At 58.2% G+C, this 26,412-nt stretch overlaps 1 protein-coding gene across 1 annotated transcript; it reads right to left on the reverse strand.

The window, feature by feature from the left end:
- Positions 1–18,105: 18,105 nt before the first annotated feature.
- On the reverse strand, positions 18,106–25,912 carry MATN1 (matrilin 1). The gene is made up of 8 exons (XM_012757330.2): positions 25,816–25,912; positions 23,745–24,091; positions 22,563–22,785; positions 21,395–21,520; positions 20,527–20,943; positions 19,806–19,958; positions 18,969–19,049; positions 18,106–18,344 (listed from the first exon to the last, which is right to left on the reverse strand). The coding sequence occupies exons 1-8, from the start codon at positions 25,910–25,912 to the stop codon at positions 18,295–18,297; spliced, it is 1,494 nt and encodes a 497-aa protein (XP_012612784.2). The 3' UTR covers positions 18,106–18,294.
- Positions 25,913–26,412: the final 500 nt, after the last annotated feature.

Raw genomic sequence — 26,412 nt, forward strand, 5'->3', positions numbered from 1 at the left:
GCCCCAGGCTGCACAAGGACGTGCCCAGCGCCTGCCGGATCAAATGGGGACTCAGCCCCAGCTTGGGTCAGTGGCAAATCCCCCCACCAACACCTGTTGTCCCCGCTGCCCCTGACGTACAGACCCCCACGTTCCTCCTGCACGAGGCCAGGGAAGAGCAGGACTCTGGGGTCAGCCAGAGCTGGGTTCAAATCCCACTCCTGCCACTTAGTGAGCTGAATGACCTGGGACAGTCGGTCCATGCTCAGGAACTCAGACTGCTCTCCAGGAAATGGGGGACAGGAGAGGGTTGACGGGGTGCAGCATATGCCTGGCCCTGGCGCGCAGTAGGCGCTCAGCAAACCGCAGCACCCTCCTCTCCCCGACAAAGCCAGGCAAGCTCTGCAAGGCGCATCCAGCTCTCAACTAGCAACTCTGAGGAGCGTCTCAATGACCCTTGATCAGAGCAGCCTCGAACCCCCCCACCCTCAGGGGCCCCAGCCGGGCCTCGAGCCCCGTCAGCCCTGCTTCTCCTGGCAAAGTCTGTGCGGGTTTTGGAGGGGTTGTTCCATCCATTACGTAGAATGAATCTTTCAGGACATTTAAATTTCAATCTTTTTTTCATTTCCCTCAACCCGGAAGAGAGATGGTTGTGTTTCAGCAAAGGGCACACATAAAACACTGCACCGGACAGGACGGGAGGCGGGGCCTGGGCTAAGGGGCCGGCGGGTTCATTGGGGAGAGCCCAGCATCTCCTTTCAACAGCGCCTGCTCTCCCAGGGCTGCGATACCCTGATTGACGGTAATTTCCCCCACACACCGCCTCGCAACAGTAGCCGTGTGCGCCATGCTGACTGGGCGCTGCCTCCTGGGCCCACCAAGCTCTGCACGGGCAAGAGCATCCTCGCCCCAGGCGCAGGGCTGGGGACCCGAAGGCACTGAGAGGTGAAGGGACTCGCCCAAGACCACACAGCAGTCAGGTGGCGCTGGGATTTGAACCCAGGTCTCTCCGGCTCTAAGGCCCCTTCTCCTTCCCCCACCCTCCTGCTCCCTGGGAACAGGGGAGGATTAAAGCAGGAAAGGGAGCAGGGAAATCAGCCCAGGCTAGGCGGGAGCCCCAGGCTTTGGGTTCCACCCACTCCTCTGCTCATTTGCATATATTTGCATGCCGCAGGGCTCCGAGGCCTCCAGAACAGGCAATAAAATTGATGAGTTAGTGCAACCAATCAGTGGGCGTGAAGTTGCAGGATGCCCTCAGGCCACCGCAGCACACATGATGGATTTGGGCAAGATCCATCTCATCGCCTCCCGGTCAGCAGAGCCAACGCTGAACCAGGCCATCCCTCACCACCAGCCCCTCCTGGTCAGGAGCCAGACACGAGACACTCTAGGGACAAGGACTACTGAGTTTTCTGGAATAAGGAGTCTTTGCTATTTTGTATTCTTATGCCATAATAAACCTCAATAAAACAGGGCCTCTGTTCTCTGCCGACTGGCCGGAGCAGAGCCCTCTCCCAGCGCAGAGACACAAGGATGCAGACACCCCCGGGGGTGAGAAGACTTCCCAGGCAGAGTGACGGCAAGTGGTCTGGCCCAGGTCACAGGGACAGCACCGAGAGGCAGCGGCTCCCCTCCGATGGGCAATTCCTCCAGGGTCCGCCCATTAATGCCCAGTCCCTGAGTGACCAGGGAGGAGGCTCCTGGGCCACGAGAGCCAAATGCAGTGATGCCCAAGAGTCTCACAATTCCCGGCACCTTGAAGTCACGTGGAAGTGATGACATGTCTACTTCCAGCCAAGTCCAGAGCCCCCCCGCCCCCCGGGGCCTGGTCTGTCTGCCCGCAAGCTGGAGAAGGCTGGACAGAGAGGTTGCCCATACCAGGAGGCACTGATGAGTGCAGCGGCAAGTGAACTGACGCCCGAATAAATGAATGAACCAGCGGTGAAAATGGGTGAGAGTAACAATGAATGAATGCACTGAACAGTGACATGAGTGAACGTGCTAGAGATCACACCAGAAATGGTCCCATTGTCCTCACCTTATAGGAGAGAAAACTGAGGCACAGAGAGGTTAGGAACTCGCCTGAGGTCGCACAGCTAGCAAGAGGCAGAGGTGGGACTCCAACCAGGCAACGTGGCCCCAGGGCACATGCAGCCAGCTCTGCCGTGGGCTGTTGCCATGGGAAGGCTCACAGAAGACTGGGCCTTCCCAGAGCACTCCCACCCCACCCACAGTTGACATTCAAAACAACCTAATAAAATCCAGCTCCTACAGTCAGAGCGGTGCCCGATTTCACCATCAAATCATTCCATCTTGCTGTTGCCTGGGATTTGGCTGCAAGCAAATCTTGCCTTTTCCAACGATCATTTTCAGTGGGTTTTAGCTCGCTCAGCTTTCTGCAGCTGTAGGGCTGGACAGGCTGGGCAGGCTGCATGTGGCTTGCTCTGCCCCAGGCAGGGCACCAAAGGAAGGGGATAAATGTCGTTGGCAGAAGGTGTCACGGCCTACACTTTCCATACCCCCTTAGCCCTCAGAAGTCATTGTATTTGGTCAAGAGATAGTTTAGTCTCTGCCCTGGTGTCTGTGTTATTTGTTCTTTACATTTGGCTCTTCAAGGTGGATGGAGGGTGGCAGGGAGCGGGGCCAGGGGGAGAGGGGTTGGGGGGGTCACACGGGGACAGACTAAGGCCCAGCACCAACAACCAAATCTGTGCAAAAGTGAGATAGGTTGTCCCGTCAGATAGTGAGCTCCCCGTCCCTAGAAGTGTTCAAATTATTACAGGACAGTGAAGAGAAGAGTTCCTGTATGAAAGGAGGGAGTTGAACTAAGGTTATTTCCTGATTCCGAGATTTCTATTTCAACTCTAAGTTTCCCTGAATGATTCCATGTGGCCCAAGCCTTGTGCAGAGATTCCTAAATCCTAAGATTCCGTGGGCCTGGGAGTCCGTGAAGGCATCTGTGATCCTGTAATTCCAGGATTCTGCACAGAGGCAAGATGCTGAGATCCTGCAATTCAAAGAGGCTATAAAAGCATCTTTGTGTGCATGAAAGATGCTCTGATTCCAAGATTTCGTGCATCTCCGAAGCTATGAATGGCAGTGACATATCTGAAACGTTCCGCCTGCATGAGGGAAGAGACGGCTGGAAGACCCAGTGTCTTCAGGAGACTATTCAGCTCTTTATCTCCAAGGACGTCTCAGCATCAAAAAGTGGGGTCCCCTATTGCTTCTTGGCCTCTGGGCTAAGATCAAGTGTAAAGAGGAGGTCTCCAGGGGCTCCGATTCCCTTGTCCCCTCTCTCATCCTAGCCGTCTTCTTTCCTGTCGAGGACCGAGAGCCCTGGGGGTTCGAGGAAACATCCCAGAAGTCCCCATAGCCACCTGCGCCTGGTCCCTCTGCCAGCAGAGATGGCCCTCCGGGAAGGCCTTGTCCTTGACACTAGTCCACAAACTGCTCTTTGGATTCTTCCAGACAGCCCTCCCCGGGGCGCCTGCCCCCACCTGGAGCGGCAGGGCTGGGACACCTCCGTGCGCCTCCCCTTGGTCCTCAGACCAGGGTGGTGAGTGTGGGCCACAGCCCTGCTATTGCTGGGATCTTCTTGGTGGCATTGTCACCTGGGATGGTGACACCTGCACCCACGCCTGAGTGCAAGTGGTGAAAGGGGTCTCGAAGCCCGCAGGCAACAAAACCCACCAGAAAACTCCTGGTCCTGTGTGGTCCCAGTGGAACACCGCAGGGCTATTTTTCCCTGTGGTATTAGTCATGAGGATGGCAGGGACGCAGCCTTTGGAGGCCAAGTGGAATCTTTCTGATGTGTTTCCCTGAGAGTAAACAGCTTAGGGAGTGAGTGGCTGCAGCCTGCTCTCACGCTGTCTGTTTGCTCTTCTGAAGGACCCGCCCTGCTCCTGCTGGTTTCTCATGTTAGAAACGCCCTCTGGCAGCAGGAAGAGTTGAGGGCAAAAGGAGTGGGGGACCAGCTGGGAAGGGGTGCATCTCCCGGGCCAGGCTCTGGGGCCCTCTTCTCGCCCCAGGTTTCCTGGCCCGCAGGACACACAGGCTTAGATGACAGGCTCAAGCGTCAGGCGGGGGCCAGTGGGCAACGGCCCAGGGTCAGTCCAGCCAGAGCTCAGCCCAGGACCCCGCACACAGCACACCCTCACTACCTCAACAGCCCGCGGGTTCCTGGTCACCCCCGGCCCCCACGGCCCAATGCCTCCTCCCCAGTATGTCGGGCTCTGCCTCCTGCTCGGCAGGTCCCCAAGGGAAAATTCAGCCCCTCTCCTCCTCCTCCCCCTCCTCCCCCTCCCCCTCCTCTTCCCCCCTCCCCCTCCTCTTCCCCCCTCCTCCTCCTCCCCCTCCTCCTCCCCCTCCTCCTCCTCCCCCTCCTCCCCCTCCCCTCCCCCTCCTCCCCCCTCCTCCTCCCCCCCTCCCCCTCCCCCTCCCCCTCCTCCCCCCCTCCTCCTCCCCCCCTCCTCCTCTTCCCCCCTCCTCCTCTTCCCCCCCTCCTCCTCCTCCCCCTCCTCCTCCCCCTCCCCCTCCTCCTCCCCCTCCCCCTCCCCCTCCTCCTCCTCTTCCCCCTCCTCCTCCTCCTCCCCCTCCTCCTCCCCTCCCCCTCCCCCTCCTCCTCCTCCTCCCCCTCCTCCTCCTCCTCCCCCTCCTCCCCCTCCCCCTCCTCCCCCTCCCCCTCCTCCTCCCCCTCCTCCTCCTCCCCCTCCTCCTCCTCCTCCTCCCCCTCCTCCCCCTCCCCCTCCTCCCCCTCCTCCTCCTCCCCCTCCTCCTCCCCCTCCTCCTCCTCCTCCTTCTCCTCCTCCTCCTCCTCCTTCTCCTCCTCCTCCTCCTCCTTCTCCTCCTCCTTCTCCTTCTCCTCTTCGTCCTCGTCCTCTTCCTTCTCCTTCTCCTCCTTCTCCTCCTCCCCATCCTCCTCCTCCTCCTGGTGCTCCTCTTCCCTCTCCTGTCCATCTCAGCAGGTGCCTCAGTCTCCTGATGCCCCCAGGAAACCCCAGCATCCAAACAGGAAGTCACCAGATTTCCTGATAGCAAGTGTCCAAAACTCCTGGCACTCACAGGGCTCCCCTCCTTCTCCTGAGGATGGAGACTGGCCGTTCCTGCTGTCCCCGCCTGCACCTGCTCTGCCAGCCCCTCCTTCACCTCTATCTGTCCCCAGTAGGGGAGGGGCGTGTTTGATCTCGCATCTGTCTTGTCCCCTTCAGCACTGAATCACACCCACGGCAATCTCACCACCTAACAAGCAAACCTGAACTCTGTGTCTCCCCTAGCCCTGACCCTCTCACTGTCCCTTCACAGCCCAGTGTCCTAGACCAGCCATTCGTCCCGCTGTCTCCCACACACACTCTGCAGTCCCCCGTGTGCCGAGGCACTGCCCCTGTAAGGCCGAGCTGGCTCCTCGCTGGTTCAGGCGGTGGCACCTGCGGCCCATGCTCAGCCCCTGGGCAACTCCCAGGCCACCCTGCTCCTCCCCTCACACCCCCACCACCCCTGGGCGCCTGGGACCCTCCCCACTCTCCCGACCCCTCAGCTCCCTTTCTGGGTCCTCTTGCTCTCCCTTAAGTGTAGGCGTCCCCTGGACACCCATGGGTGCCTCAAGTCACAGACGCAGCCACACCCAGCATCTCCCCCGCCAGACCTGCTTCTCTACATGGGGACCTCGATGTGGGTGCCCCAGGCAGCCAGTCAGGCGAGTCAGAACCCTGGGAGCCCACCTCGACCCTCCAGCCCCTCACTCGGTTCACCCCCTCATCACTGTGACTGAGAGTAGAGCCCCCAAATTCCCCCACATGCACCTGTTTCTCCCAGCCCCACAGCCACCATCCCAGCCAAAGCCCCAAGGCCCCCAGCCCTCACTGAGACCTCCACCTCCCAGCTGGCTTCTTCCCCCATCTCGGCCTCGGCCACACCCGTGAGGCAGCCAGAGGGACCCACCCTGCACAGCAGCTGCGACACTCAGGGTGGAACCCCCACTCCCTCCACACTCCCTCCCCACCCCAACCACAGTGCCCACATCACTGATCTTCGGGCCCAGCTCCCAGAGGAGGCTGAGCCTCCACCCGGACAGTCCCACACCCCCCCCTTCACCCATGAACTGCTCCTGCAGCTGCTGGCTCAGATGCCCCTTCCTCCAAGCAGGCTTCCCTGACCTTTACCGGGGTGCCCACACACCCCGTGCTCGCCCTCCATGGCCATCCTCATGCCTCATGATGACATGTGCTCAGCACAAGTCTCTCCACTCGACTGAAGTGCCACGAAGGCAAGCGCCCTTGAGTGTCTTGTGCACCACCATGTCTGGCACATAGTAGGTGCTCAATTGCCACTTAGTGAATGGACGGATGAGGGATGGGTGAGTGGGTGGGTGGTGGGTGAGTGAGTGGATGATGGATGAAGGATGGATGGATCGATGGATAAATAGATGACGGATGGATGGATGGTTGGGCGGATGAATGAATGGATGATGATGGATGGATGAAAGGATGATGGATGGATGGGTGGATAATGAATGAAGGAGGGATGCATGAACTATGAATGGATGGATAGATGGATAGATGATGGATGGATAGATGATGGAAGGATGGATGGATAATGAATGATGGATGATGGATGGATGGATGATGAATAGATGGATGGGTAGCTGGTAAAGGATGGATGGATGGATAGAAAGACGATGGATGGATGGGTGGATGGATAATGAATGATGGATGGATGGATGGTTGGGTGGATGGATAAATAGATGATGGGTGGATGGATGAGTGTGACACAGGAATGATGACAGAACTCTAATCTTTTCCTTACTCAAAAAAAAAGGAAAAATTTTCCTTTCTAAGGGGGCCTGGTGAGTCATGCCTACAAATGATAAAATCTCAGTAAACAGGTTTTTATGATGCTGTTTACTTCCCACGCTGATTCCCGTATAGCATCACATGAAAGATACAAGACCCTTAAACGTTCCTTTCAGCTGATTCCTGGTCTTTTAGACAAAGCCTGACTCTTTCAGCCAATTGTCCACTAAAGAATCCCTAAATCCACCTGTGACTTGTAAGCCCCTGCTTGGAGATGCCCTGCCATTTTGGGGCCAAACCAATGTCTTCCCTCCATGTATTGATTTATGATTCTACCTGTAATTCCTCCCTCCCTGAAAATGTATAAAAATCAAACTGTAACCCAACTACAGTGAGTCCACTTGCTCAAGACTGGGTGTGGCTTGGGTGTGGCTCCGGGTCACGGTCCTCAAATTCAGCCCAGAATAAATCTCTTTAAATTATTTCAGGGTTTGGATTTTTCCATCCACAGGAACTATGTATCTAATACTCAGAGCTGGCTGGGACCCCCAGAGATTACACCAAACCTGTCCCCAGCAGACCAGCTAACGGTCACCGCCCCCCAGGAGGACAGATCCCACCCAGGAGGAAGCTCTGCTACATTCCAGAGCCTTGAGCGGGTTTTCTCGCTGCCCCTCACAGTCGCCTCCCAGCCCAGAACAAAGCCCTGGAGGACACCAGCGACACTAATGCTAACAGTATTACGATAATACCCACCAATCCCGCTGCCCCGGACGGGCAACCCTGTGCCGAGCTCCTGCCAGCGCCCCACCCTCCTCGTCTCATCAACCCTCTCCACGACCCTGTGAGCTGCTGCCACTCGCCCCTGTCACAGCTGAGGAAACTGAGGCTCACAGAGGTGCAGTGACCTGCCCCAGGCCCCGAGGCCACAGGCAGAGCCAGGCTGGCCCCAGCGTCGGCTCCGGGGCTCTCAGGCCCGGTCTGCATCTCCCAGTCCCGAGCAGCTGCTCCGCCACGTTCGTGCTTTTCACACGAAAGTATTGACTCAATCGTCCCTTTAAACTGGCTTCAAATGGGTTCCCTGTTTTCAATTTGCCTCACCCTGAGCAATAATACCCATGAAATCAGGGGTTTGATGCGCTAATTGCCTGTGGGGTTTTTTTCCCTGATACTCATGAAAATAAACATGTGACTGGTAAAATATAAAATGTGTATGCACAACTCATAGTCACCCCGTACGTACCCCCAGTGACACGACCTGCCCCAGAGGAGGCTCCAGGCCTGCTGTTGGAGAGGCTGGGAGGGGGTGGGGGAGGGAGATGTGGGCTGATGTGGGGGGAGGGGGAGGAGTACTCCAGAATGCCGGGCACCATCCATAGGAGAGAGGCTGGGAGGGGCTGGGGGAGGGAGATGTGGGCTGATGTGGGGGGAAGGGGAGGAGGGGTGCGAGGGGGGCTCGCCACACGCACTCCCCAGTACTCCAGAATGCCCGCACCATCCATAGGAGAGAGGCTGGGAGGCCCCCGCTGCCGGGGGCAGGGGAATCCTGCCAGGAATGAAGGCAGGAAACTGCGAGGGAAAATCTGATACCACGAAGAGGAAAAAATCCTTCTTGGACTGTGGCTTCCTGCCCAAGCAGCCGCTGTGCCAGCCAGGACCAGGGCGGGCAGAGAGGCCTCCAGGCGGGAGTGGGGCCGGGCCCGGCAAGGGGTCTGTTCCAGCCTGTTCCGTGGCCTCGGAGCGGGCAGGGGTGAGACCCCAACCTGTGAACCCGAAAGAGTGCCCGGGGCAACAAAGGGGTTTCCCCCGGAGGAGGGCAGACCCAGGGCCCTGCGGCCGGCCGGGCCTGGGGTGACAGCGCCTCTGTCTGCTGCTGCCATTCTGATTCCTTGCGTCCTTGAGCCTCACTCTCCCCACCTGTGAACCCGCCAAGGCAGCTTGAGGGCAGAGCGAGGTTAGGTTAGCGCCGCCTTGCAACAGCAGCGCTCGGCTGTGCTTAGCTTGCAGTAAGCATTAGCATACGTTAGCCGCTTATCGATTTGTGTTTAGTAATTACCATTTACAGAAATATGGTACATTATTACATAATACCATACATTATGTTTATTTACATTTTGTTTATCTTATTTACATATTTCTTTGGTCTATATTTATATATTTTATATACATATGTAAGCATACATAATAAACTATAGACCCTATACTATGCTACCAATCCCCATTTATAAGTCACTTACTATTGTCGCCCCGGAAGGGCTGTGGGAAACAGGGCAGGCTCGTGCTTTCCCTCGTTCATTCAGTATTTATGCAGCCCCAGGAAGCAGGCCGGCCTCAGTCTGGGAATCACTGAGCTCTGTCACACCCACGCTGGCGCTGGAGTTCCAAGTGCAGCCCACACGGACAAAGCGCTTCCTCCTGTGCACCTGATACGGCCCAAGGTGCCGTCAGCACGGTGGGCTCAGAGAGGGCAAGGGATTTGCCAAGGTTGCACAGCACCTGAGTGTAGAGCCGCATCTCACCCCCGAGTCTGGGCACAAGGGAGGGCAGACATTGAGAATTTCCAGAGACTCCTTAAAATGCAGATTCCAGGGGCCCTGACCCTACAATGATTCAGGGTGCCTGGGACTCTGCATTTTAACTTCTCCTCAGGGCCTCAGTCTGTGATGGGGAACCAGCAGGAACTCAGGTCTCCGAGAGGGATCGGCTCGGCGATCTCAGCCTTCGTGAGTCTCTGTAAATCAGGCACCCGCCGTGGAGCCAGGCACCCAGCCCAGCCCCGTGGACGGCTCCGATGGCCGACCACACGGCGACTCGGTGACAATCCCCCTGTGCCCTGTGCTGAATGAGCCCCTCCGCCCCCTGAGCACCCCCAGATGCCCCCGGTCCCCTGGTCTGGGTGCTGCATCCTCCCAGCCGACCACCCTCCCACCACTGTCCAGACACCCTGCACTGTCCCCCGTGCACCCCAGGCTCCCCATGACAGTCACAGAACAGGTGTCACGAGGCAGACAGAAAGGAGCCACTGGAGGCACCAGACCCTGCAGGGGCCACAGGAGAGAGACGCTCCACCTGCTGTAGGTTTTCCTCGAGGGAGGACGGGACAGCTCTCCGTGCGGAGGAGACGCGGCCTCCTTCCTGGAGCCCTGGGGGAACCTGTGACCTGAACCTCAGCCTCTGGGCCTGGACCCGGCGCTGCAGTTTCATCTTGAACACCGGGGGCACCTGGCCCCTGCTCGGCACCTGACACCCGTCACCTCATTTCGTAGTCTCCACCCCAGCTGCAGGGGGGACTACTCTCCCCATTTCCCAGGGGAGCAAACTGAGCCCAGAGCTGGAACCATGTGCCCAGAGCCACGCACACGCAGGGACAGAAGCGCCCGCAGCAGGGCTGTGGACTGCTGAGCCCGTGGTCTCTCCGTGGCACCTGTGTTGGGGTCCCTCAGACACCTCTGCTTGGGCATCTCTAATACCCCTCCCTCTACCAGACTGTAGCTATTTTTGACTTGAAGACACTTACTTTCTGATTTGGGCACAAAGAACTCAGCAATTTACCTGTAGGAACACGGTAGAGAAGGGGACAGGAGGATGCTTCCGTGGGATGCCGGGCTTGACACCTGCCCGGCCCAGCATGTGGATCTGAGCTACAACCTGCTGGGCCACCAGAGCCTCAGGACGGCCCCTCCCAGGGCATCTCAGAGTGAGGGACAGCATAGTGCAGCCCACTGGAGTTTGAGGGATAAAACTGGCTTGGGGAGACCCACAGCTGTAGTCTTTCCCCATGAGAGAAGCCATCACCTGCCCGGGAGCCTTTGAGGGGGTTGGGGAGGAGGGGGTTAAAGGGATTAGGTTACAGGTGCCACAAGTGGCTGGAACTAGCCCAGCTCACAGAGACAAGGCTGAACCCATCCCCCTGCTGGGCCTGGTCACCCCATTCCTGGGCCAACAGTGCCATCGCGTGGTCAGAGCCCCCCATGGCAGCCTCAAGGCCTGCAACGCTCGCCCCATGAAAACCACACAATTCCACGGAAATAATCACCTCCGTGTGTGTGTGTGTGTGTGTGTGTGTGTACCAAACATCACGTTGTACACCTTCAATATAGACGATAAAAAACAAATTAAAACAAAATCTTAAATCACATAATTCGAAGATCCAAATAAGCCCTTGAGCTCACCTTGCCCAGGCTCAGGGGTCCATTTCGCAGACGGGGCAGTGGTTCCGAAACCCTCACCCAGCCCTCAGCAAGGGGTGAACGGCAGCAGCCGGGACGCTGGAGTCCAGGGCTAGATTCGGATTCCGGCTCCACTGCAGTGTGGCCCCGGGGAGGGAGTCCCTTCACATCTCTGAGCCTCAGTTTGTCATCTGTGAAACGGGGCTGATGACCACGCCGACTTCACCTGGGCTTGGAAACAGGTGAGCAGCATACACGTTCCAGCCGGCATGGTTTTGTAGGCGTGGCGTCTGTCTGACTCCAGGCCCCACCCCAGCCCCCCGCAAGCACAGAATCGAGGCTGCAGAGACAGTCCGTGTTCACGCTGGGCTCCCAAGGGCAAAGCCAGTGTCCCCCACTCTCCCCATGCACTGCTGCGCCTTCCGTTCCTAGCGTCTCTCCTCTGTCCGAAGTGCTCCCACACTTTGGCCCGTCCTGTGTGGTCACGCCGCCTGCGAGAAGCTAAGCCCTGTGGCCCCAGGGCCTGGGCCAGCGCCCAGCACAGGAACAGGCGCTCAGCAAATCCCAAATGATGTACTGATGAATAAATCGATGGACGTCTCACAGCCAACACACCTTTCCTTGATCAAGACTGCGTCATTACTACCTAATTCCGTTTTAACGTTGCACCCACTGCCAGAGCACCAGCTGCGTCAGGCCCAGCACTGTGGCTGGGAGCACCTGGCTCAGCAGTCTGGAGGTCAGTCCCAGCCCCGTCACTCACTAGACGGGGCACGAGGGCATGCTACTGACATGCTCCATGCCTCAGTTTCTTCGTCTGTGAAATGGAGTGATAAACAGTAAGTGCCCTCATAAGATGGTGGTGAGAAATAGTCCAACTGAGGCCTGGCCCATGAAAGGCACCCAAAGCCGTGACTGGCATACAGTGGGTGCGCAGTAAATGCCGGCCCTCATTATTGGTGATTTGGCTTCCACATCTCCAACACTGTCCAACATGGTCCCCCACGTGTGTCCTGCCCCCATCCCCTGGCCTCTGACCCTTCCTCTGTGGGCATCACAGAACAGCAGGAGCCCACTGCAGAGGACAGAGCCCGGCCTCTGAAGCCCAACAGTCCTGAGTTCAAATCCTGTGTGAGCAGCTTCTTACTGTGCAGTTTTGGAAAAGTTATCTGACCTCTCAGTACTTGTTAACCCTCCGTGAGCAACTGTGTGCTGTCAGTAAAAGGCGATTGTCGTCTTATTACTGTCATTGCTTCACATGGTCCTGTCCCGTAGGTTGTATCAAATAGACTGGAAGCTTCCTGAGATCGGGAATGGTCTCTCTTTACTCATTTTCTCCCCCCCCCCCCAGCCCCTGGCTTGCACCTCGCACTCAGCAGGTTCTCGGCAAACATTTGGGGAATGAAAAAACCACCAGAGCCTTCTTAGTCTGACTATCACGATAATGCCTGGGACTCTTGGGGCACTGTGGGGTGAGCAAGACCCTAGTGGGGGCTCTCTACATGCCAGTACTCCGGCCCCTGGCCCTGCCCTGTTAGTACCAGCCTTCCAGGACCTCCAGCCCCCAGAGTTCAATCTTGCACAAGTAACTGTAGCTCTCTGTGCCCATCTCTCTACCCCTGCAATGGGAAACCGATGGCAACCTCATTCAGTTCTGTGTCTCCAGGGTGTGACCTCTGTGAGATCACTGTGATAAGAGGTGCGGCAGAGAGTTAGGCAACGGCCGGACCATGCAGCTCCTAAAGCGTCAGGCTAAGTGTGAATTTTATCCAGGGAGGGCAGTAGGGAGCCAGAGGAGGTTCTTGAGCAGGGGTGTGACCTGATCATATGGGCACTGTAGGGTTATCACTCTGATATCAGTGTGCAGAACGGACTAAAGAACAAGATCCCAAAGGCAGAGAAGCCAATTAACCTGTGATGGTCCCAACCTGTGGAGAAAGGACTAGAACCCCCTTTCATCACAGTGGGTCTGAACCTCAGAGAGGCCATGTTCTGGAAAGAGCCCCAATTTTGGAACCAGAGGTTTCGGGGTTCGAATTCCAGCCCAGCTCTTTCCCAGCTGTGTGACACTTTACATCTGATAGCCTTGCTTTCCCTGTCTGTGAATCAAGCTTATTAAAAGGATCACTGAAACGTCTGAGTTGGACATTGTGTGTGTGTCACCTGGCAAACAGTGCGATCCAAAAGTGGCAACTCAGCAGGTGACCCAAATCTGATTCTGACTCCAAGTCCTCCCTGGCTGCCACGCTCCATGAGCAGAGCTGCCCCCTCCCCTTGTCAGCATGCTCTGAGGCCAACCAGGGTCCCGTGGCTGAGCCTCCCGGCCACGCGGCAGCTCTGAAGAGGAGGCCGGTCCATCCTGGGTAGCGGGAAGCCCGGGAGCAGCTCCTGTCTTCTCCCGGATCAATGGTGTTCACATCTGGAGCAGATGGGGTATCGCATCTCTCCACCTCCCGCCCCTTTTCTCAAAGAGCACTGGTCCGGGAGAAAACCACCGCAATTAAAAGAGGAGAAATGGAAAACAACCCCCTTAACAGACTTTGCTATCTCCCCTCCCTTGTAAACCCGTTAATGAACTGTAATTGCGAAGACAAACCCTTACTGAAACCAATTCACTGTGGGGCCAAGAGACTCCCATCATAGTCCAAGGCCTAAAGAAAGAAATTTAAAAAAAAAAAATCCTAATTAGTTTAGTCTTGTTTATCTATACAAACTTCAAAAAGAAACAAAAACAAAATTATAGGTTACAAAGTAACTTGCCATCTGCCGGCAGACCATGGCTGCCTTGGGGAGAGCTGGTTTTCTTTCTTTCCGGGATTTGTTTATAACCTTCTGCTAATCAAACCTAGAGCAGAGAGAGACATGGAGATTACAGGAGGGCCTGGATTTCGCGAGGACCTGGAGTCGCCTTGCGGGGAGCTGTGGTGCATGAAGGGCAGGAGTTTGATTTGAAAGAGGAGAGAAGCTGGCCCTGCCCCCTCTGGGCCTGGCGGCAGGGTCCGGGAGGAGCCAGCCCCTCCACGCCCCACGTAGGGAGGACTGAGGTCCTCAGGACCCATTTGCAGACAAGGCTTGCGGGTCTCTGACCCCCCACCCCCACTGGGGACGTCTGTGGGTTCTGCCCACCCAGCTCCCGGGCTCTGGCATCTGTCGCTAGTAACTACTGCTCGGCACGCTCAGTCCTGGGGGCTCGTGCAGCCCCTTCCCCTGGAAAGGCCGGGGCCCTGCATCCCCCTGGCCGCAGCGAGAGCCCACCGCTGGGCACGGCTCCCAGTTCAAGCCAGTGAGGCGGAATTCTGTGGACTTGGAGCCTGAAGGGTGTGACTCGGGGCAGCGGGGCTGCCCCGGGGAGAGGCCTGCCTGGGTGGAAACCAGAGCCAAGAATGCAGACGAACCAAGGCCTGGTGACATCACTGAGCCCAGGACCTCCAGTCACAGGTCCCATGAGCAGCCTTCTGTGCTTAAGCTGGTTGGCGTGCAGTCTGCAGTTTCTGCAACCTGCCACCGAGGGCCCCAGCTCGCCTCCACTCCAACCCATGACACCCATGGTCCAGTCTCCCGGGCTCCATGCCAGCTGCTTCTTACACGCCCCCCCCCCCATCCTGTTTGGGAGCTCCTCAGACAGGAATGTTGGAAACAGGGCACAAGGTCACTGGAAGGTTTATTCAGTGTCCCCAGTGTCACCACTCACGAGCAGTTTCTCAACTAACTCTCCCTGAAAGTAAAGATTTAAATGCAGCCCGAGTCACCACTGCCACAACAGGTGGGTCACCTGCTGCACACGGCCCAGCGGGGCCAGCCTCAAGGTCACCGAACCTCCTTGAATGTGCGAGCTGGATGCTTGGTCCCTGCCTAGCCCAGCCTCAGCCACTTCCCACTTTGCAGTCTGCTTCACACCCACCCAGGGCTTGAGGGGAAAACTAGTCCTGTTTGTAACAGCAGCCCCTGGCCATGTGGCCTCCATACTCCACCCCTTCCACCCCCAGAAGCTTGAGTACTCATACCACCCTCCACGCCTTGCCCGCCTGTGCCCTGGCACACTCCAGCTGGTGTGCTCAAAGCAGAGACAAAGCCGTCCTCATCTTTGCCTCCTGGTGAAACTGGGAGTGGGGGGGAGGGTGATACCTGTTAACAAGACACAGGAGGGCCAGGCTCCCTGCTGAGGAGAGAAGACTTGCAGAGAGCCACGGTGCACACTCTGGGGTGGTTTCCCAGCTGGCAGTGGGTGCCCCAGGTGGCCACAGCATCTCAAGGGCCATGGGTGCCAGATGGGAGCAAGAGAGCTGTTGAAGAGCCAACAAGTGTGGGTATGTCCTTGAGGCCAGGAGACCACCTGCACATGGTGGCAGTGGTGCCAACTCCACTCTGGATGCGAAGTGTGGGTGGGCACTGTGCTTGGCGCTCCCTGTTCATTATCTCCTGCACAGCTGGGACATGGTGCTAGCATTTCCTTTCCATAGATGTAGACTGTGGGACTCAGAGAGGTGGTGGGCCTTGCCAACTCAGTGGGCAGCAGAGGAGCAGTGCAGGGGCTGGGACCCAGGATAGTCCAGAATTAAAGGATGAGAACTGGGATAACTAGGACCCCACACAGGTGGAAGGAATTGGAGTTGAAAGAGGACAGCTGAGTCAGGCCTCTTGCATTGCATGAAACAGAAACTTAACCAAGCTTAACTATGCTGAGAAAGTTTCCTGGGTATCTTGTAAATGTCAAAGGCAGGGAGGATAGCCAGATCCAATGAGGGAAACCAGTCAATGACCCCATGTGGTGAATTAAAGGCAGTCACAAATTATTTGTCACTCTCCTCCATGGAAAGGCAGAGTTTATCTTCTAATCCTTGAATTTGTGTTGGCCTACAACTACTTTGACCAATGAAATGCAGTGAAAGTAATGTCACAACAATTTGGGGCCTCAGCCCTAAGAAGCTTTTGGAGTTACCATGTAAGAAATCTGGTCCCCCTCCTGGAGAGCCCACATGGAGAAAGTAAGGCCCTGAGACTACAGAGAGAGAGAAAGGCCCAGTCTTCCAGCTGATTCTACCAAGGCAGCAGTCAGATGAGTGACCCATGCTAGATGTTCCAGCCTGGCTGAGACCCAAATGACTGCAATACCAGCAAACACCACTTGGAGCAGAAGAACCACCCAACTGAGCCCAGTCAACATACAGAATCACAACAATAATAGGTGGTTGTTCTGAGTCACTAAGTTTGGGGTCAGTTTGTTACACAGCAATAGATGACTGAAACACCCGTAGACTGGAATGCCATCAGCAACCCAGCAAATGCTGTTTTCCCCTTTCCTGAGGATGGTGGCCTCCAATCTTCACCTTTTAGCACACTTGGAAGAAAACAGAGACCTTCCCAGCTCCAGCACCACCAGCCAGGTAACCAGGGTCCCCATGTTCACATTCCCAGAAGAAAAGTGCTGATCTGCCCAACTTAGGGCAAATGTCCACCGCTCACCCAATCAGCTGAGCCCAGGAGACCGGGTTACACCACAACGACACAGCCGCAGCTCCCTCAGCCCATGTGTGTGGAGGGGAGAGGAGCAGACAATCCCAGAAGAAAGGAAGTATGAGGTGAGCTGTCACAACATGGGGCCTGAGGCTGTGACAAGGAGCCTCCCTGGACAGCAGAAAGCCCTGCCCCAGGGCCTGGCACAGAGAACAGGCCCAGTGAACGGTGTTCGAGGTGGTGGTCAGGTCACAGGGGTAGCGGTGGTCGTGCGTGGTTAAGTTGCTCTTGTGTAGTTGTGCTGTCATGTTGATGCGGCTCTGGGCTATTGTTAGTGTTCTTTTTCTGCCTCTTGAACTGCCTGTGAGGAAGAGCTTGCAGCATGGTCTGAGCTTCTTGTAAAAGCCTTTTAAACATGCTCTCAAGTGTGACTCCGGTAGTGACACTAAAAGTGCTCCGTTAAACAAGAAAGAGTGTAGAAAAATCACTGAAGCACCCACTTGAGCCTGAGAGAGGGGGTGGGATCTCAGGGTGTGGCTGGTGAACTTCCGGAGGGGCTGGGGTGAAGGTGACATGTGGATCAAGAGTCTGTCCCTGTGCAGCCCCTGGGGTGGGAAGTGGGTGGTGAAGCTGCTCATGTAGAGAAAACAACAAAGACGACAAGGGTGGGGGCGTGGAGGAGCACCGAGGGCCAGCCCAGGCTCAGGCTGGAAGCCTGCCCATCAGCTAGCACACACACTCACACACACTCCCACGTGGGCTCCCGGATATGGAGAGGAGGCACAAACCCCTGGTACAGCGTGAACCCACTCTCTTCCACTAGCTGGGTGACAGTGACACGAGCACCCCGCCCAAGTGTAAGTCCCTTAAGGGCAGGAACCATGTCTGTCTCATACACCACCAGCTCCCCATGCTTGACATTGAGGTATACTCTACAAGGATTTGATGTTTGAATGAATGAATGAATGAATGAATGAATGAATGAACAAATAAGTCTGATCTGGTGCCATTGCCCCATTTCACCAACAGGATGGACAGGTGGCCTTAGTCGGTCCTGTTCTCCGAGGTGGCCAGCTGCTTACCCACAGCCCCCAGTGGACTTTTTCTTTAATGTCCTGCAGTCCCAAACCCAGGCCTGTCTGTCCCCCCGACCCATTGCTGAGCCGTCATTTCATCACTCAGACTCCCAGCTGTCCCCTCTGCAAAGTGGGGTTGGCTCAAGCCTTTTCTGGGTTCGGTTACTGGGAGGATGAAATGAGGTTATGTGAATGGACTTGCAACTGAAATGGCAGGACAAAGGTGAGCTGGTTTTGGTGTGGTCACTGTCACCACTGTCACCACCATGGTTGCCATCCCAGCAACCCCCCACCTGCCACCCTCATCAACCCTTTCTCCTGCTCCCCAAATAACCACACTGCCTCTAGCCCCACTCAGTGCTTAAGTTAATCACATTTAATTGTTTCTCATCAGGGAATAGAGAAATCAGAAAACAGATTCACAGCACTTGGAGTCAAGAAAGGGTTAACTAAAAAAATAGGAATATATTAAGCTTTTGATGAGAAAACATGCAAACGCAGTCCCTCTCACACTCACACCTACGTTCTGACTCTCGCACCCACGTTCCAGCTACCGCGCTCACACCTTCCCTCAGGTGTGTGCACACACATATGCACATGCGCACACACATACATACTTGCACATGCTCACACGTGCACACACATGTGCTCCCAAACGCCAGCACACGCTGCCAACAGGCACACTCAAACACACTCCCTCCCGCTCCCGGGCTGGCCTCCCTCGCTAACATGGCAAAGCTAGACTACGCTCAGGCTCTTGGGGAACACGCAGGACCCTGCGCTCGGGGTGGGGAGACGGAGAGGCCACGGGAGAGACAGGTGGCCTTAGACGATCCTGTTCTCCAGGATGGCCAGCCGCTTACTCACAGCTTCCAGTGGACTCAGAGTTAAGGAGGGGTGCAGGCTGGTCATATCAGAGCAGTGACAGGTGCAGCTCCACTCTTGGGACCCCCCCTTCCTGTTGCCACCACAGGGCCCCTCTTCTAGGGTTCTCTCTCGCCTCCTATAGCATGTGTTCCACCCTCTGCCAAAACTCATCCATCCACTGTCCTCAGGACAACGCTTTCCACCAAAAAGCACAGCCGGTTACTGTGAGCCCCACGCGCCCAGCCCCGCTCGCCCTGCTGGGTCCTGACCCAGGGGAGCTCTTGGTGGCCCAGCCCCACCCCTGAGTAGAGGTTGGTGTCAGCCAAGTCACTGAGAGCCTTGGGAATCGGGAATCCACAGAGCACCATGTTCTCCTGAGCATGTGCAGACTGTGTGTGTGTCCAGTCCCCAGATCCTTGCTTCTGCCTCAGTTTCCCTGTTTACCCTCTAGGAGCCTGTGCTTTGATAGGGTCTGTACCAAAGCTGGCACCAGCCTATCTGGCCAAAATGCAGCCCTCCTTCAGCAGGAAGCAGGCAGGAGGACCTGCCCCGACACACCCGCACATGGCCCGCCCCCCTCCGCCCCACACTGCCAGCCCTCCCCGGCCGCAGCCGCCTCCAGGGAAGGATATGTTTCCTGGTCAGGGCCTGCAGCAGCCCCTCCACTTCCTCCTGGAATTTCACCACGGACTCGCAGGCGCACGGGTCTTCCTCTGCAATGGATAAGAATGCGGGGAAGAGGAAGGGGCTGCTGAGTGGTTGCCCAGAGGGAGGGGAGCAGTCACTGCCCAGGGCCAGGACTGGGGAGTCCTGGGATAGTGGGGGGCCTCATGTCTGAGAGGGTGGAGAGACAGAGTCCCCGAGACAGAGCCCCTAGGAGTGATGGAAGGGAGACCCCTGAATGTCTTCCTGGTCCCTCAGAGCCCCGATAACAAACTACAATAATAGCATCCCTGTGCCGGGCACCCACCATGTACACCATTAGGGGCCTTCTGTCATCTTGTAATCCTTGCCCCAACTCTTTGGGTTTGAAGTCATTAATCTCATTTTACAAACGAATCCAAGAAGAGGAACCATTCACCCATGGCCATGGTGTCAGAGCAAAATTGCAAAGCCAGGTACTCTGGCTCTGGCACCCACACTCTTTACCATGAGGAACCAGCTGGCGAGGCCACCAGGGAGGACCAGGGGAGGCAGCAGCATTCAAATCCTGCCCCCGCCCTTTATTAGCAGTTGTTCCACCCTCCTGGCCTTGGCTTTCCTGCCCGTACATGGGGATAACGGCATCCCTACCAAATGGGATTGAATGATTTAATGCTCGAGCACTGAGAACAGCATCATCCACATAATGAGCATTCAATATATGTTTGCCGGCAGTGAGCGCTGAGCTGGCCAGCCCACCTCCCGGTTCTGCCAACTGCTTCTCCCCACCCACACCCTTCCAGGATGCCAGCCCTGGCCTCACTCACCCACACAGATCTTCTCCTGCAACTTCTTGCCTATCTGGTTGATGGTCTTGAAGTCAGCCGTGTAGAAGTAGTGCTCTGCCACCGGCTCCGAGGCGATTTCCCTCAGCTCGTCCTCCACGGCGTTGCCCACGCCCACAGCAAACATCTTAAAGCCTGCCAGGAGGAGCAAGACAAGCAAGGCTGGCCATGGGGATAGGCAGCCATGTGGCCCGGCCTCCTGGGGAACGCCTAGACAGCCAACACCAGACACCTCCTGGTGGCAGCTGCTGCAATTGCAAGCACAATGCCTGGGACAATGATGACGTGGAAATTTACTGAAGTTCACGTGTCAGATCCTGCAGGGACTCCTGTACCGAAATCTTTGTTCTGAGAGCTTCATTGAACCCTCATAAGCATCCATTTGGTGGTAATTATTTTCGTTTTTTAATAGGTGACAAACCTGAGGCTCAGCATTGTCCCAAAGTAGGGTTTGCTTTCCAATAGTTGGTGTGTTCTTGGGAACATTCAACTGGGAAAGTTCCCATCCTCATCCACAAAAGGACCATATAAACAAACCACTTACTTTTCTGGGGCCTCAGTTGGACTAACCAATCCTCCCTAATCAAATTCACCTGGGTTGAGGGTGCTAATCAGAAGACACCAAGGTAAACTACAGTCGGGCTGTACCTGTGTGTACCCCTGGCCATCAGTGGTGTCCAGGGTCCAGGCAGGCAGCACCTACCGAGGTCCTTGGCCTTCCTGGCAGCATCGTTAATGTAGTCCTGGCTCCGGCCGTCAGTGAAGACGATGCCCACTTTCTGGGCGCCGGGCCTGGCCCCGCTGGACACAGTGAAGGAATTGTCAATGAGGTACTTGAGGGCAGCCCCGGTCATGGTGCCCTTCTCCATGTAGGACATATTCCGCACAGCCGCCTTGATGTCCTTCTTGGTGTGGAAGCGGCCCAGCGGGAACTCCTGGCGCACAGAGCTCGAGTACTGCACCAGCCCCACCTGGGCCAGCTTGTCTGACACGTCCAGGGTGTCCACAATCTGGTTGATGAACTTCTTCACCAGCTCAAAGTTCTCCGGCCGCACACTCTTGGATCCATCAATGAGGAAGACCAGGTCAGTGGCCAAGCTGCCACCGCCACCACTGCAGACTGGGAAGGGCGGGAAGACAAGGGGCTGAGGCTTAAGGACATGGTCATCCATCCCGACCACTGGCTGGGCACCCACCACACACCAAGCTCTGTGCTGGGATCATTCCATTTTGCCCTCAAACTGCCTCTATAAGCCAAGGTTACCGGCCACACGCTACAGCATTGGAAACCGAAGCTCCAACGGCTGTTAAATCACACATCTCAGAGAGGGTGGCACCAGGATTTGAGTCTGAGGATAAACCACACTAAACCCACCACCCGTTGTATTTAAAAAAGGGACACAAGTCAGGAGAGAACTTTCTGCAGACACGAACTCTAAAAGGCAGCTATCTACTTTGATGATTAGTCCAGGGGCAAAGGGCATAAAGGATCCGGTGGTTTCCTGGGGAACAGCCAAGCCCCGTCACCTCCCCCCACCCTCCCGGGGCTTGCCTATGTCCAGCCCACTGACCATTGCAGGTCTTGCCATCACTGTTGAGGGTGAAGCCCTCGCGGCAGGCACAGGCGTAGGAACCCGGGGAGCTGATGCACACCTGCTCGCAGTCGTGGTCTCCTGTGGCACACAGGTCCGACACCACTGCAGGGACAAGGGAAGGCCCAGATCTCACAATCACAGGGCCTTGGACATCTCAGCCAGGATGCCCTCACTGACCATGGAGCCCAGGCCCCCTCGCACCCTCGGGAAACTGAGGCCCCCAACGAGGTAGAGTCCAGGCCCCAGACTCCCAGCCCAGGGCTGTGATCACTGCACCAGGGCCTAGATCCCTGAAGAAGGTGATAATGCTGATGATAAAATTTTGAAGTCCGACTAAAAAGGCAAAGGCTTTGTTCACTGCTGTACCCCAGAGTGCCTAGAACAGCAATGAATATAGCACATGGAAGACGCTCAGTAAGTATCTGTCAAATACCATGTACTGAATGTCTCGCTGAGGCCTCACAGTAAGGTACAGTCTGCTTGGACCCATTTGACAAAGGGGGAACGTCCCTGCCCTGGCCTGGCTCCTGCCCTATTCAAGACCCCACCCCTTCTGGCTAGTCACATGCCAAAGACCCCCTCACAGGCCCACCTCCCATCTGCATAGGACCATGAACCCTCTCCTGGCAGTGCCCAGACCCCTCAGACCCTCCTGCATCACAGAAAACTTTGTCACCCAAAGCCCCCAACATAGATACACATATAGGTTTTGTCAGCGCGCCCCTCACTGGGTTCTGGCCCTTCCTCGGTCTCTGCTAGGACTCTGCCCCATAAGAGGGCGTCACCTCTCCCAGCTCCCTTAACCCGGGCCTGGGGACCCTCCTGCGAATCAGGCTCCGCCCTAGCTACGGCCCCGCCCCTAGTGCAGGCCCACTTCAGTCTGATCCGGGTCCCACCCCAACCCACGTGCGCCCTGCCCGCGCGGGCCCCGCCCCGTATAGGCCGCCGCCCCGCCCCCTGAGGCGGCCCCGCCCCGTATAGGCCGCCGCCCCGCCCCCCAGGCACCCCGCCCCCGTATGGGCCGCCGCCCCGCCCCCTGAGGCGCCCCGGCCCCTGAGGCGCCCCGGCCCCTGAGGCGCCCCGCCCCCTGAGGCGCCCCGGCCCCTGAGGCGCCCCGGCCCGGCGGGCTCCGGCGTCCGCGCACCGCAGAGGGCCTCCTGGAACTTCCGGGACAGCCGCTCGATGACGCTGTAGCTCTCCACGTAGTCCACGTGCTCGTCCTGCGGCTCGCTGGCGATCTGCCGCAGCGTGGCCTTGTCCACGCGGCCCACGCCGATGGCGAACAGCTCGACGCCGCGGTCCCGGGCCCGCGCAGACACGTCGCGCACGCTGTCCTGGGGCCTCCCGTCCGTCACCACGATGACCACCTGCGACGCGACGCGACACGCCTGAGGCCTCCCGCCTGCGCGCTCCGGGAAGCCCGCGGGACGGCGGGCGCGGAGGCTGAGGCGCGGAGAGGCGGGGGACTGGCCGGCCACGGGCCCGTCTCGGGACGGGGCTGAGGTGCCGCCCTCCGGCCCGCTCAGGCAGGTGCGCGGGCTGCGCGCCCCCGCTCGCTCTCCGGCCGGCGCCCTGCAGGGCCGCGCCTTCGCCACCGGGGGGCGGCCGAGGCTCACAAACGGGGCCCTGCCTCAGGTTGGCACCCGTCCTCCGCGCCCTGGACAGAGGCCCCTCCCGCGTGGCCCAAGGGACCAGCCGCGGCAGAGCCGCCCTTCTCTTCCTCCACTGTCCAGGATGGCCCATGCCCCTGCCGGGGAGGGAAAGAACGTGCCCGCTCCCCGCCCACGTGGCTCCCCCGGGCTGTACCCCAGAAAGAGGGACCCTGGCGCTGAGCCCCGGCCTCACCACCCACTGCCTGCACCTGCCCTGAGGCCAGCGTCGGGTCCTCCCGGCTGCGCCCAGTCTGGGCTAGGCGCCCAGCCCGAGCTGCCTCTCTGCCTCTGACCTGGGTCCCTGTCCTTAGCCCCCGTGCCCCCGTGAAGACGGGCCTGGGTCGTAAGTGCAGCTGCACACGTTACAGTCACCTTGCCGAGCCGCAGTGTCCTGTCTGTAAGGGCTGTGGCGAGGTGGAGCGGGCGTGGAGACGACTCTCGGTGAGAAGCCAGGAAGGGGCGACTGTTATTTTCAGCGTCATTACCCTGGACTCCCTGGGGGGTGGTCTTGCATGACCTTTTCCCCCCGAGGCCTGGGCGCCTGGCACTGAAAACCTAGCATGACTGTCCACTGCCACGTGCTGCCACATTCCCTGAGGCCCACGGTCCCCTTTGGTCCCCGCTGTTCCCCTGCAACCCCGCTTCCAGACTCCCCACGGGCGCGGTGCACACACCTTGCTGATGTGGGGGGACGTGGCGCGACCGCCCTCGGCATCGCTGAGGGCCTTGGTGATGGCGAACTGGATGGCCAGCCCCGTCATGGTGCCGGTGGACAGCGGCTGGATGCGGCGCACGGCCTGCAGCAGCGCGGCCTTGGAGCCGTAGGCCCGCAGCGGGAACTCCTGCTTGACCGCGCTGGCGTAGTTGACCACGCCCACCCGGGTGGCGTTGGGCCCCACGTCCAGCGACTCGATGACCTGGGACAGGAACACCTTCACCTTCTCAAATTCTACAGGCCGCACGCTGCGGGAGCTGTCCACAACAAACACCAGGTCCGTGGGCCGCGTCCGGCACAGGTGCCCTGGGAGGGGCAGGAGGGAGAAGCCAGAGAGCAGGGCCAAGGTCAGGAGGCTGCCCCGACACACTCGCAGGCAAAGGAGCGCAGACCAAGGCCACCGAGATCTGCACGTGAGGCCGCAGGCGGAGCAGACCACAGACCTGGGCTGGGCTGGCCCGGCCTTTTTGCCAGTGCGTGCACACTCAGCAAGCTCCTTGCCAAAGGCCCCCAGCACAGCCGGCGGGGAAGGCAGTGAGCCACATCCTGGCCTTGGGCACCCCACAGTCACCTCTCTGTGCCTCGGTTTCCTCATGTGTGCAATAAGCGAGAGTCCTTCCCTAGAGGATGCTTCGGGGAGGAGCAAGGCAGCCCGCACAGGGCTGGGCACACACAGAGGGGGGTTGGGACGGCAAAGGACACCATGCCCTTGAAAACATACTTCTTGGGTTGCAGCCCAGGCTTGCTGCCAGAAACAAGGGCAGTCATGTCCCCTAGCTGGGCAGGAGGACACTGACAGTGGCCCCTCAGGCATGGGCACAGTCTTGAGCCAAAGCAGTGCCCATCAACATGGCCTCTTGCATCTGAGCATCGGAGCAAGTCACCAAAGTGGAACCAGTTTCCCTCCACCTAGCGGGGCCTGCTGGCTAGTTGCCGAGGACAGGGAAAAGGAGCATGAATTCCTGGTGACCACCTTGGCAACCTAACCAGGTGGGCCCCAAGACACACCCCCAAGGAGCAATGTCCCTCCAGGCACCCAGAGAGGCAGCACCATGTGCTGGAAAGTGCACAGAGTTGGAGTGACACTGGCCTGGGTTCGAATCCCATCTCAGCCACCCTGGGCTCTGGGCAGGTCATTGCACCTTTCTGAGCCTCAGTTTTCTCATCTATTCAGTGGGGAGGACAAGGCCACTGCATGCCACTGTCACTGGATCTGCAGCCAGGCAGGGCTCGGTACAAAGGCTCTTCCCTCACTGTCCCACGTGAGTCTGAACCTAGCAGAGCTGATCCCAAATGCGGATGCAGAAGATTCGGGAAAGGGAAGATGCACAGGGCTGTCCCAACGCCACGCACGGTGCCCTAGACTCGGACTCTGGGCATCAGAGTTCCTCAAGAGACCTTAGAAACCACCTTGCAGCTGGCTTTCTGGTCCTTACTAGCTGAGGCTACAAATGGATAAACTGAGGTCCAGAGAGGGAGAGGGGATTGGCCACCCCATGGAGTGTCAGATCAGGAGCCGAAGGCTCAGGGACTGTCTCACTGTGTGATCTTAGACAGGCCCTCACCTCTCTGGCCTCAGTTTCCCCATCTCTACAGGAGGAGTGGGCATTCTAGTGCCCAAACTTGAAGCTCTAGGGGTGGTCTTGCCCACCGGGGGCCCCTTGCTGGCAGGACTGGCAAGGAGGGGTGGGTTCTTAGCCCCCCAGAGCTGCACTCACCAAAGCGCCCAGAGCTCAGCGCTGGGCCTGGAGCAGCTCCAGACGTCAGCCGGCTCTGAGTGGCTTCTGCCCCCCAGAGACCTGGAAGACCGTGGTCCCTGCAGCATGTGTGTCCCCAAGGACTGAGTCCCCCTGCCCCAACCCCCATCAGCATCACCACCTCTGTGTGCTCCTGCACCCCACTGGCCACCCCTGCCTCCCCGCCGCTCCCCATCCCGGGTCCCATCTCAGCCCCAACTCAGTGCCCAGCCCGCAGGCTGATGGTCAGGACCCACCGCCCAGTGTCCCCCCAGCTGGCGCAGGCCCCCTCACCTCTGGACTGTGGGGTGAGGCCGAGACTTCGCGGGGCCTGGAGCAGCAGCAGCAGCAGGCTGCCGAGCACGAGGCCGGTGCCAGAGGGGACCCGCATGGCTCTGGCAGCGCAGGCAGCAGCAGGCACAGTTGTGGGGCCGGGGGTCCAGGTCTTATCAACCCCGATGCCCGCCCTGCCTCCTGGCCAGGCGGCCCCCCACTGACGTGGGGGGGCGGGGCCAGGGCTGAATGGAGGTGTGTGTGCCGAGAGAGGGGAGTGCCTGGCCTGGGCTCCGGAGGCCCCTCCGACCACAAGGCCTCCTTTGCCCGCAGAAGCAACCGGAGCCGCAGCTGGAATTCGGGAAATCTCAGGTGGGTGGAGGTGGCTCCTCCAGGGGCTGGAGCCCACACTGACTCGAAGCTCTACCCCAGGCCAGGGCTACCTGTGTCCAATGGCCTCATGCCCCAGCTCCACCCTGCCCCTCCAAGCCTCACCCAACTCCCTCCCCCACCTGCAATTCCAGCCGCAGTTTCCTTAACCGCTTCCCCTTCTCCAGCCTCGCCGCCGTCCCTGCCTCTGCTCGGACACCCTGCTCTCCAGCTGCCCCTGGATTCTCC

This window comes from Microcebus murinus, chromosome 2 (assembly GCF_040939455.1).
Source record: "Microcebus murinus isolate Inina chromosome 2, M.murinus_Inina_mat1.0, whole genome shotgun sequence".
Classification (NCBI taxonomy): domain Eukaryota; kingdom Metazoa; phylum Chordata; class Mammalia; order Primates; family Cheirogaleidae; genus Microcebus; species Microcebus murinus.

Coding starts and splice junctions, on each gene's coding strand:
- MATN1 (XM_012757330.2), bottom strand. CDS start 25,912: ATGCGGGTCCCCTCTGGCACCGGCCTCGTGCTCGGCAGCCTGCTGCTG. Junction 22,786..23,744: donor CGTCCCCCCACATCAGCAAG/GTGTGTGCACCG, acceptor GTCGCGTCGCAG/GTGGTCATCGTGGTGACGGA. Junction 21,521..22,562: donor GTTCCAGGAGGCCCTCTGCG/GTGCGCGGACGC, acceptor TTGTCCCTGCAG/TGGTGTCGGACCTGTGTGCC.